Genomic DNA, 13,197 nt, shown 5'->3' with positions numbered 1-13,197 from the left:
TACCATAATTCGAAGGCATCAATTCTTCTTTCTCGGTCTTCCTTATTCATTGCCCAGCTTTCGCATGCATATATGACATGATTGAAAATACCATGGCTTTGGTCAGGCACACCTTAGTCTTCAAGGTGACATCCTTGCTTTTCAACACCTTAAAGAGGTCCTTTGCAGCAAATTTGCCAGTGCAATGCGCCTTTTAATTTCCTGAGTGCCGCTTCCATGGGTGCTGATTGTGGATCCAAGTAAAATGAAACCCTTGACAACTTCAATTTTTTCTCCATTTATCAGGGTGTTGCTTATTGGTCTAGTTGTGAGGATTTTTGTTTTCTTTATGTTGAGGTGTAATCCATACAGAAGGCTGTGGACTTTGATTTTCATCAGCAAGTACTTCAAGTCCTCTTCACTTTCACCAACCAAGGTTGTGTCATCTGCATAATGCAGGTTGTTAATGAGTCTTCTTCCAGACCTGATGCCCCATTCTTCTTCATATAGTCCAGCTTCTCCGATTGTTTGCTCAGTATACAGATTGAATAAGTATGATGAAACACTACAACCCTGACGCACCCCTTTCCTGACTTTAAACCATGCAGAATCCCCTTGTTCTGTCTGAACAACTGCCTCTTGATCTATGTAAAGGTTCCTCATGAGCACAGTTAAGTGTTCTGGAATTCCCATTCGTCACAGTATTATCCATAATTTGTTATGATCCACACAGTTGAATGCCTTTATATAGTCCTTAAAACACAGGTAAACATCCTTCTGGTGTTCTCTGCTTTCAGCCAGGATCAATCTGACATCAGCAATCATATCCCTGGTTCCATGCCTCTTCTGAAACTGGCCTGAATTTCTGGCAGTTCCCTGTCAATATACTGCTGCAGCCGTTTTTGAATGATCTTCAGCAGAATTTTGCTTGCATGTGATATTAATGATATTGTTCTATAATTTCTGCATTCAGTTGGATCACCTTTCTTGGGAATAGGCATAAATATGGATCTTTCCCAGTCAGTTGGCCAGGAAACTGTCTTCCATATTTCTTGGCATAGACAAGTGAGCACCTCCAGGGCTGCATTTGTTTGTTGAAACATCTCAATTGATATTCCATCAAGTCCTGGAGCCTTGTTTTTCACCAGTGCCTTCAGACCAGCTTGGACTTCTTCCTTCAGTACCATTGGTTCCTGATCATATGCTACCTCTTGAAATGGTTGAACATTGACTAATTATTTTTGGTATAATGACTCTGTATTCCTTCCATCTTCTTTTGATGCTTCCTGCATCATTTAATATTTTCCCCATAGAATCCTTCACTATTCCAACTCAAGGCTTGAATTTTTTCTTCAGTTCTTTCAGCTTGAGAAATGCTGAGCTTGTTCTTCCCTTTTGGTTTTCCATCTCCAGCTCTTTGCACATGTCATTATAATACTTAACTTTGTCTTCTCCACCTGCCCTTTGAAATCTTCTGTACAGTTTTTAACTTCATAAATTCTTCCTTTTGCTTTAGCTGCTCGATGTTCAAGAGCAAGTTTCAGAGTTTCCTCTGACATCCATCTTGGTCTTTTCTTTCTTTCCTCTCTTTTCAATGACCTCTTGCTTTCTTCATGGATGATGTCCTTAATCATTCCACAACTCATCCGGTCTTGGGTCATTAGTGTTCAATGCCTCAAATCTACTCTTCAGATGGTCTCTAAATTCAGGTGGGATATACTCACGGTCATATTATGGCTCTCGTGGACTTGCTCTGATTTTCTTCAGTTTCAGCTTGAACTTGCTTATGAGCAATTGATGGTCTGTTCCACAGTCAGCCCCTGGCCTTGTTCTGACTGATGATTTTGAGCTTTTCCACAGATGTAGTTAATTTGATTTCTATGTGTTCCATCTGGTGAGGTCCATGTATACAGCTGCCGTTTATATCGGTGAAAGAAGGTATTTGCAATGAAGAAGTGGTTGGTCTTGCAAAATCCTACCATCCCATCTCCAGCACTGTTTCTATCACCAAGGCCATGTTTTCCAACTACTGATCCTTCTTCTTTGTTTCCAACTTTTGCATTCCAATCGCCAGTAATTATCAATGCAACTTGATTGCATGTTCGATCAATTTCAGACTGCAGCAGCTGATAAAAATCTTCTATTTCTTCATTTGTCCCTAATGGTTGATGCGTAAATTTGAATAATAGTTGTATTAACTGGTCTTCCTTGTAGGCGTATGGATATTATCCTGTCACTGACAGCATTGTACTTCAGGATAGATCTTGAAATGTTCTTTTTGACGATGAATGCAACACCAATCCTCTTCAAGCTGTCATTCCCAGCATAGTAGACTATATGACTGTCCAGTTCAAAATGGCCAATACCAGTCCATTTCAGCTCATTAATGTCTAGAATATTGATGTTTATGCGTTTCATTTCATTTTTGATGATTTCCAATTTTCCTAGATTCATACTTTGTACATTCCAGCTTCTGATTATTAATGGATGTTTGCAGCTGCTTCTTTTCATTTTGAGTTGTGCCACGTCAGCAAATGAAGGTCCCAAAAGCTTTACTCCGTCCACATCATTAAGGTCAGCTCTACTTTGAGCAGGCAGCTCTTCCCCAGTCATCTTTTGAGTGCCTTCCAACCTGGGGGATTCATCTTCCAGCACTCTATGAGACAATGTCCTGCTGCTATTCATAAGGTTTTCACTGGCTAATGCTTTTCAGAAGTAGACTGCCGGATCCTTCTTCCTAGTCTGTCTTAGTCTGGAAGCTCAGCTGAAACCTATCTTCCATCTGAATACCAGTGGCATAGCTTGAGCATCACAGCAACATGCAAGCCCCCACAGTACGACAAACTGACAGGCACATGGGGGATAAGAATAAAATACCTAGGAATAAATTTAACCAAGGAGGCTGACAACTTGTGCACTGAAAACTATAAAACATTACCAAAATTAAAGACCTAAATAAACAGGAGGACATTTTGTGCTCATGACTGGGAAGAAAACATTGTTAAGATGTAAATATTACCCAAAGTAATCTATAGACTCAATATAATTCCCATCAAAATTCCAACAGCCTTCTTTGCATAAATGGAAAAGCCAATCCTCAAATTTATATGGAACTGCAAGTGACCCTGAATAGCTAAAGTAATCTTGAAAAACAAGGAAGTAGGAGGACTCACACTTCCTGATCTCAAAACACACTGTAAAGCCACAGTAATTAAAAGTCTGCTACTGGGATAACAATAGACCAGTGGAATGCATTGAGAGTACAGAAATGAACCCGCACATCTATGCTCAACTGGTTTTTGACAAGGGTGCTAAGTGTGATCGATGGAAAAAATAGTCTAATAAATGGTGCTGATAAAACTGGATTTCCACATGAACGAAAATAAAACTGGGCCCAAGCCTCACACCATATATGGATGAAAGCCCTGGCTAATGCTTTTCAGAAAATTACTTCAAAATGGATGAAAGCCCTAAATGTGAGATCTAAAACTATAAAACTCTTAGAAGAAAACACAGGGCTAATGCTTCGAGACATAATTTTTAACAAGGGATTCTTAACTATGACATCAAAAGCAAGAGTAACAAAAGACAAGATAAATGGCACTTCATCAAAATTAAAACTGCTTGTGTTTCAAAGGACTTTATCAACAAAATGAAGAGACAGCCTACAGATTGGGAGAAAATATTGGGGAAACCATATATCAGGGTTTAATATCTAGGATATATAAAGAACACCTACAACTCAACAAAAAACAACCCAATTAATAATTGGGCTAAGAACTTGAACAGACATTTCACAAAAGAAATACAAATAAACAACAAACACATTAAAGATGCTCAAGGTCATTAGTTATTAGGGAAATAACAAATCAAAATTAGAACGCTTCTCTACTGCTGGTGGTACTGTAAAATGGTACAACTACCATGGAAAACAGTTCGGAGGTCCCTCAAAAACTTAAGGACAGAATTACCATATGATCCAGCAATTCCACTTCTAGGTATATACCCAAAAGAATTGAAAACAGGAACACAAAGAGATAAATGTACACCAATGCCACTGCAGCACTATTTATAATAACCAAAATGTGGAAACAATCTAAATATCCATCAACAGATGAATGGATAAACAAAATGTGGTACATACATGCAATGGAGCATTACTGTGCCATAAAGAGAAATGAAGTCCTGATACATGCTAAATATGGATGAACCATAAAAACATTATTTGAATGAAATCAGTCAGTCACAAAATGACAAAAATCATATAATGCCTATAAAATAAAATATCTAGAATAGGCAAATGTACTGAGAATAAGGTCTATTAGTGGTTACCAGGGGTGGAAAGGAGGGCAAAGGGGGAGTCATTTCCTGGTGGACACTGAGGTTCTGTTAAGGGTGATGGAAAATTTTGGAAATGGATAGTGGTGATGATTCCAAAACATGGTGAAAGTAATTAATGTCACTTAATTGTGTATGTAAAAAAAATTTGATATAGCAATTTTTGTTTTATACACTGGGGTTATATATATATATACTCACCACAATAAATAATAAATACATGAAAATTGTTTTTTAAAAACTCATGAATAAAATTACTAACATCAGGGTGAAAAATCAGGTGTAGTTCTATACATGATTAATGAACAATATAAAAAGGAAATATTCCATCAACAATAGTATCATAAAGAATACTTAGGAATAAATTTAACCAAGGAGATGAAAGACTTTTGAACTAAAAACTACAAAACATTGCTGAAAGAAATTAAAGAAGCCCTAAATAAATGAAAAAGCATCCCATGGTCATGGATTGGAAAACTGAATATTGTTAAGATGGCCTACTTTTCAAAGAGATATACAGACTCAATGCAATCCCTACCAAAATCTCAACAACTTTTTTGCAGAAATGGAAAAGCTGATGCTACAATTCATATGCACTTGCAAGAGACCCTGAATAGCTTAAACAATCCCGAAAAGGAATTTAAAAAATGGAGAACTCACACTTAGTGATAAAAAACTTACTACAAAACTGAAGTAATCAAAACAGTGGGGTACTGACATAAGGACTGACATATAAACAATTGGAATAGAACTTCAGGTCCAGAAATAGACTCATACATGTATGGTCAGTTTATTTTTTAATAAAGCTGCCAAGAAAATTTCATGTAAGTATTTCTTAAATTATATGTATTTATGATTGTGCACATTAGTGTTTATCAGTCGTATCTCAGTAAAAAGTGAACATAAATGCATAAATAAAAGTCCATTTAGTGATGGCAACTCTCAACACCATAGTGACCAATGATGACCATTGTAGGAGAATGTAAGATATGTGGCTCATGATTACATACTTAGGTCCTAGTGAGTAGTTCCATAAGTTAGACTACATCAAAGCACAGCCCTTGCTAAAATACTTTCATGTACTGCTTCGTCATCTTAAATGTATTAGTCAGTCCCCCAAGACTGTTGTATTCTTTGAAAATAAAATAATGGATTGAGGTTTCCAATATCTTAGTGCTCCTCAGGACCTTATGGAGCCTACCTCAAAAGGCAAAGGACGCACATTCTTTTACGCATGTTGGGTGTGCGGAACAAGTCAAATGCAGAAGTTTTGGTCTGTGCTGCTTTCAACTCCTCCTGCATGGTGAGTCTCAAAACCTTAATTAAAACAAGAACAACAAACATTTATCAGTTGCCAAAAAAGTGTTAGGCATTGGGGGCACTATGCATCCAACAGAGCAATGTTCCCTATTTCAAGAAACTTTCTGCTTAGTTCAAAGACAGTCATTAAATAAGCATTACAAATGTGAAAAGTATTACAAAAGAACTAGAGACTTATAAGGAAACCCTGGTGATGTAGTGGTTAAGTGCTACAGCTGCTAACCAAGAGCTCAGCAGTTCGAATCTGCCAGGTGCTCCTTGGAAACTCTATGGGGCAGTTCCACTCTGCCTACAGGGTCGCTATGAGTCAGAATCGACTTGACGGCAGTGGGTTTGGGTTTGGTTTTTGTTTAGGGACTTACAAAGACAAAGTTATTTTAAATAACAGGGTTAGAGAGAAAAATGCATTGACAAGAGAAGCTAGATAAGAAATTCAGATCAGAAAAGGGAAACAAATGTGGACATAAAGCTTCATTATTAACAGCTTGGCAGGAAAGATCTGGGAATTGAGCCCGCATCTCAGCTGGCTGCCATTGTTAGAAAAGCAATTTGTCCATATCTGTAAAGGAGGAGGTGAATTTCTGGAGAACAGCAGTCCTCTCTTGTTTGGATCTGGGCACAGCATCTATCAGGATACCCCTAATATTTTTGCTGCCATGAATGGGATGCTAAGAATGAAATATTAAATAAAGAAGGAACTTCAGATCTTAATGTAGAGATCTTAATACAGTATAATTTATTCTCAGACCAGATGTTCTGAGAGACGATGGAAATGATGCCACAAGCATGAGTTTCAGGGTCTGACAAGCCTTCCATCAAATTCTGGTTCTGCTCTTACAATAGTTGACCTGGGGAAGTTCACCTAATGCCTTTAAGCTCCAGACTCCTTGCCATTAAGAGAGAAAGCAGCAATCTCACAGGGATATCGTCAGAATCACTTGACATCTAAAATGTATATGGGAATATTGACCCAACAAATAAATTTTGTAAAGATTACATGAAGTTTCAAATAAACATAAGAAAATAGATCCATCACAAAAAAAAAAAACAAAAAAAAAAACTTGTTATCTTCAAGTCGATTCTAACTCATAGTGACCCTACAGGATAGGGTAGAACTGCCCCACAAGGCTTCCAAGGAGTGGCTGGTGGATTTGAGCTGCTGACCTTTTGATTAGCAACTGTAGCTCTTAACCACTATGCCACCAAGGCTCCATCCACCACAGGGTGGGCTCTTTAGAACTGATTCGATAACATTAGCTCTGTTCTCACCTCCACTTTACCACAACCAATAATAAAATAACTGAAACAATATTTCCGTTTCAAGAAGACTCTTATCCTAGCTTTCTCACTGTCTTTATCCCTGACCCCAGCCACCCAGGTGGCACTTTTTCTCTCTGACTCTAGCCACCCAGACTTAGGTTAGGCCTTACAAGTTAGAAGGACTCTGCCCGGCAGATCGACTGCCTGCACAGACCTTTTCTGTGCCCCAGTCACCCAAAGCTGAGTCTTGACAAGTTATGAGGACTCTGACCTTCCAACTGCCACATAGGCAGAAGCCAGGCCCTGCTGGCTCTCACTGCCCCTGGTGCGTTCCATAATTTGTTAAAATGACTCACAGGCTATACTCACTATAGTATATATACACATGAAGAGATGCATAGGCCAGGTAAATAAAAAAAAACCAAACCCACTGCCATCTAGTCAATTCTGACTCATAGCAACCTTATAGGACAGAGTTACAACTGCCCCATATGGTTTCCAAGGAGTGCCTGGTAGATTCGAACTGATGACCTTTTGGTTAGCAGCCATAGCCCTTAACCACTACCCAAAGCCCAAATTGAGTTCTTTGTATCACACAAATCAAGAATAATTTTCAGAGGAAGTCATGGTCGTGTGTCCCTCACTCACTTCTTACAACCAATAGCCATGGCTGAGATCCTTGAAATTTTTGTTTTGTAAGAATGGACTGGAGGTAGACCTTAAACAGGGCACACTGAGAGATGCTGTACCTAGGAAACTTAATTCAAATTCAATCCTGCATTACCATATAGGAAGGTCACAGACTCTTTTGCACCAGTCACCTGCTCCTGGCCCAGCAAGCAGAGTTGTAAATGGAGTTTGCAGAAAAATATAGGGAATGTGGGGACAGGATATTTACAGGAACGCTGAAAACTTCTCACACCTGACAGAATCCTTACCACAGATGGTGTCATTGGCAGTATTGCCAGTCCGTGGGAATTTGAAACCACTGAAAATGCTTGGTAATATTTAAATATGTGTGTAAGAGAATAAATTATTAAACTTAATTTATTCAAATTACTGAAATGAATAATCCATATCAATATAGTACCTGCCTTCCATCCCTGAGATGAAAACAAAAAGGAACAGACTTTTCTGAAGCATGACCTTGGCACCCCCTGATAAGAATGAAAACTGCACAAAACAGGGAATGGGGGCTGTTGCATTTCTTGTCAGTTCTCCAAGGCCTAGAACTGAACCTGGCACACAGAGTATACTCACTAAATATGTCTTGAATGAAAGAAAGACTGAATACATGAACAAACAAGCGAATCTTATTCTTTTAATGCTTGTGTTATCACCAACCCCTTCCTTCTACTAGCCTTATTTCTCTGAAAAAAATATGGCCACAAATTAGTAACTGGAAGACATAAATTCGTGTTGGTAACTTTTCCCTCCGTAGCTGTGGTAAGAGCAGTACATAGTCTCTCCCATTTTAGTACATTCAGTGCTCTTTGCCCAGGTAGCATCAAAATTTCTGTGGGCAAAGCCTTATCACCAACAGGATTTACCCTCTCAAAGTCTGTCAAACAAACAACAGCCAGTGAGAACCAGGTCAGTGATGGATGAAGACCCTTAACAAAACCTACAACTCCAGCCCTGTAATCACCCCATTAAAAGGAACCCTGTTGGTGCAACAGTTAAGTACTCAGCTGCTAAATGAAAGGTTAACAGTTCGAACCCACCCAGCAACTCCATAGAAAAAGACCTAGTGACCTGCTCCCATAAAGATGACAGCCTGGAAGACTCTATGGGACAGTTCTGCTCTGTCACACAGGGTTGTTATGAGTCAAAATTGATTCAACAGCACCTAACAACAACAACAACAACAATCGGCCCATGGATTTAGATTAATGTAGTTTTCAGGTTATGTCTTCCCTACACCCAATTATCAGCTCCCCTTCTCTCTCACCTCCATGGTGAGGGTTTCTCCAGCATTCTTTATTCCATTTATGCATGCAACTTTTCTAAGTTCCTTTAAGCCCTCATCTGATTTGTCGTTGACAATCAGCCACCGAGCAGACTCCACCAGCCACCTGATCAAAGAAGACACAAGTGCAAACAAACATCCCTCACTTATTAGCCATATAACCCATGATCTAAGACCACACATCCCTTGCCATCTAATACATATCACTGTACTCATGTTTTCATTATCCAAAATAAACCATATTGAGAAAAATAAGAGAATGACATTGTGTAACAAACAGTTGTTGTTAGAAATCACGCTTTGGAGTTTAATTGGATCCTGTCTTAAAGACAGGTTTCCCAGGAAGCTAGCAAAGTTTGGGTTTCAGGAACTCTCGATTACTCCATAAATTATTTAGGTCAGGGGATGGAAACCCAAGCCTTCCTGTCAAATCCAGCCCACAGAACTCTTTTGCAAATAAGTTGTATTGGAAGACAGCCTGATTATTCATTTATAAATTACCTATAGCTGCTTTTGCACTAGGATGACAAAGTTGAGTAGTTGCTAAAGATACCACATAGCCCACAAAGCCTCAAATATTTACTGGGTGACTCTTTATAGAAAAAGTTAACAGACTCTTCACCTCTTAACCTAGGTTTATGTTCCTTTCTATTATAAAAATAGTTTCAGAGGAATTTTACTTCCATAACGTAGCACAGTCCCAATGTCCCTGACAGAGGGTCATTGCTGCTCCCACTTCTCCATTTGAAATGGGACAGAGAGCACAGATGGGACCATGAGTTTAGAACCACGAAAGGATCAAATAGAAGCCATCTGAATTAATTCCTATGTCTGTTCTCATGACAAGGGCCTCTGGAGACAAAATTTAAGAGTCGTCTCCTGCCTAGTGGTATGGTCCCACAACATGATGAACATCGTCAACGTCACTGACCCGTACACGTAAAAATTGTTGAATTGGCAAATGTTATGCATACTTTTATGACATTAAAAAAAGTGAGTAAACGCCTACCTTGAGGGCAGAATGAAGACAAAGAAGGGCACCGATACCACCAGCTGCAATATGCGCCACTCTTGAATAGCAACACCCAGGCCTCCCAGGATTATCTGTCCAATACTACTGGCACAGTTTCCCAGTGTTGTTACCAAGGCTTTGGATTTGGTCACTGTCCACTCACTGGCTGAAAGAAAACTCCAACGTGATTTTAAATTCAAAGGTGAAATTTTATAATCTACTGCAGCTCATAGAGAAGGCCTAAAAGGTTGACTTACTGAGCAAGCCGCAGTTGACCGTGACACCCATGGAAGAAAACCCACTCAAGAAGCGCAGTGAGCAATAAATGAGGAAGGTGGGAGCAAAGGCCACACAAGTCCCAAAGACAGCCAGCTGGAGGACACACCATCTGAGCACCAACCTCCGTCCAAACCTAAGAAGGAAAGGAGCCAGGTGAGATTACTTTGGACAGAAATCATCTGCGGTAACACTTAATAAAAGTATCATGTCTGGAAATCTAACACAAATTTTTTTTTTATTGTTGTAACCTAACATTTGCCATTTCAACATTTTTTACATGTACAATTCAGTGATATTAATTACATTTGCCATGTTGTGCAACCATCACCACTATCCATTTCCAGATTTTTCTATCACCCTTAACAGAAGCTCAGCGCTCCCTAAGCAATCACGCCCTCATTCCCTGTCCCTCCCACCTCTGGTAACCACTAATAAACTTAGGTCTCCATACATTTGCCTATTTAATATATTTCATATAACTGGGATCATATAATGTTTGTCCTTTTGTGACTGACTTATTTCATTCAACATAATGTTTTCAAGGTTCATCAATATTGTAGCATGTATCAGGACTTCATTTCTTTTTATGGCACAGTAATATTCCATTGTATGTATGTACCACATTTTGTTTATCCATTCATTGTTGATGGACATTTAGGCTGTTTCCACTTTTTGTCTATTGTGAATAAATGCTGCAGTGAACACTGATGTACCTGTTTGTGCTCCTGATTTCAATGATTTGGGGTATCTATATAAGAATGGAATTACCAGGTCATATACGATAATTCCATGTCTAACTTTTAGAGGAACCGCCAAAACGTTTTTCCACAGTGGCTATACCATTTTACACTTCCACCAACAACGGACGAGGTTTCAATTTCTCTACATCCTCTTCAACACCTGTTGTTTTTTTGTTTTTTGTTTTTATTTTTGTTTTAATATTTGCCATCTTAGTGCGTGTGAAGTTCTACCTCATTGTGGTTTTACTTTGCATTTCCCTAATGGTTGGTGAGGAGTATCCGGATGGCATAAACTGTTAAGTGCTACACTATTAGCCAAAACGTTAGCAGTCTGAACCCACTCAGAGGAATCTCGGAAGACAGGCCTGACACTCTGCTTCTGAAAGCTCACAGCCTTGAAAACTTTATGGAGCAGTTCCACTCTGCACACATGGGGTCACCATGAATCAGAACTGATTCAATGGCAACTAACAACGACAACAATGGTTGATGACATTGAGTATCTTTTCATATGTTTCTTGACCATTTGTATTTCTTCTTTATTGAAATGTCTGTTCAAGTCCTTACCCATTTTTTTAATTGGGTTGTCTTTTTTTTTTTTTTGTAGGAGTTCTTTATACGTTCTGGATATTAAACCCTTACCAGACAGATATTTCCAAAAAAATTTTTTTGCAACATGTAAGCTGACCCTTCACTTTGTCGATAAAGCCCTTTGATGTGCAAAAGTTTTTAATTCTGATGAAGTCTCATTTATCTATCTTTTGTTGCTCATGCATTTGGTGTCACATCTAAGAACTCATACTAAGTCCCAAAGCATTACCCCTGTTTTCTTCTAATAATTTTACTGTTTTAGTTCTCACATTTAGGTCCTTCACCCATTTTGAAGTAATTTTCATATATGGTGTGAGATATGAGTCCAGCTTTATTTTTGTATGTGTGGAAATCCACTTGTAACAGCACCAATTATTAAGGAGATTGTTTTTTCCCATTGAACAGACTTAGGACCCTCATCAAAAATCAATTAACCATAGATGTGAGAGTTCATTTCTGGATTCTCAATTCTATTCCATTGGTAAATTATTATACCGGTACCAGAATTTTGATTACTGTATCTTTACAGTGTGTTTTGAAATCGGGAAGTGTGAGTCCTCCTACTTTGTCCTTTTCCAAGATTGCTTTGACTATTCATGGCCCATTGCAGTTCCATATAAATTCAAGCATTGGCTTTTCCATTCAAGCAAAGAAGGCTATTGGAATTATGATTCAAGTTATATTGAATTTATAGATTGCTTTGAGTAATATTGACATCTAAACAATCTTGACTTTGTACCCATGAACACAAAATATCCTCCCATTTATACAGATCTTTAATTTCTTTCACTAATATTTTATCACCCATTGCTATCAAATCAATTCCAACTCATTGTTGACCGTATAGGACAGAGTAGAATTGCCCCATACGGTCTCCAAGGAGTGCTTGGTGGATTCGAACTGCCGACCTTTTTGTTAGCAGCCATAGCTCTTAACCACTACACCACCAAGATTTCCACCATACATGAAGAAAGCAAGTGGTCATTGAAAAGACAGGAAAGAAAGAAAAGACCAAGATGGATGTCAGAGGAGACTCTGAAACTTGCTCACAAACGTCAAGCAGCTAAAGCAAAAGGAAGAAATGATGAAGTAAAAGAACTAAACAGAACATTTCAAAGGGCAGCTCAAGAAGACAAAGTATTATAATGACATGCGCAGAGAGCTGGAGATGGAAAACCAAAAGGGACGGACACGCTCAGCATTTCTCAAGCTGAAAGAACTGAAGAAAAATTTCAAACCTCAAGTTATAATAGTGAAGGATTCTATGGGGAAAATATTAAATGATGCAGGAAGCATCAAAAGAAGATGGAAGAAATACACAGAGTCATTATACCAAAAAGAATTAGTCAATGTTCAACCATTTCAAGAGGTAGCATATGATTAGGAACTGATGGTACTGAAGGAAGAGTCTAACCTGCTCTGAAGGCATTGGTGGAAAACAGGGCTCCAGGAATTGACGGAATATCAATTGAGATGTTTCAACAAACAGATGCAGTGCTGGAGGTGCTCACTCATCTATGCCAAGAAATATGGAAGACAGATTCCTGGCCAACTGACTGGAAAAGATTTATATTTATGCCCATTGCCAAGAAAGGTGATCCAACTGAATGCAGAAATTATAGAACAATATCATTAATATCACATGCAAGCAAAATTTTGCTGAAGATCATTCAAAAACAGCTGCAGCAGTATATCGACAGGGAACTGCC

General features: G+C 38.6%; 1 protein-coding gene across 1 annotated transcript in view; it reads right to left on the bottom strand.

Annotated features, from left to right (window-relative positions):
• Window positions 1-13,197, bottom strand: part of LOC126080671 (solute carrier family 22 member 10-like) — a 38,774-nt gene that overhangs the window by 10,802 nt on the left and 14,775 nt on the right. The window contains exons 3-6 of the mRNA XM_049891851.1: window positions 10,136-10,290; window positions 9,876-10,044; window positions 8,849-8,972; window positions 5,519-5,634 (exon numbers count right to left, since the gene is read on the bottom strand). Of these exons, the coding sequence (XP_049747808.1) occupies window positions 5,519-5,634; window positions 8,849-8,972; window positions 9,876-10,044; window positions 10,136-10,290 (564 nt within the window). The remainder of the gene's footprint in view (window positions 1-5,518; window positions 5,635-8,848; window positions 8,973-9,875; window positions 10,045-10,135; window positions 10,291-13,197) is intronic.

Source organism: Elephas maximus, chromosome 7, assembly GCF_024166365.1.
Source record: "Elephas maximus indicus isolate mEleMax1 chromosome 7, mEleMax1 primary haplotype, whole genome shotgun sequence".
Classification (NCBI taxonomy): domain Eukaryota; kingdom Metazoa; phylum Chordata; class Mammalia; order Proboscidea; family Elephantidae; genus Elephas; species Elephas maximus.
The sequence above is the reverse complement of the archived record's forward strand: the minus strand, read 5'-3'. Positions and strand labels throughout refer to the sequence as shown.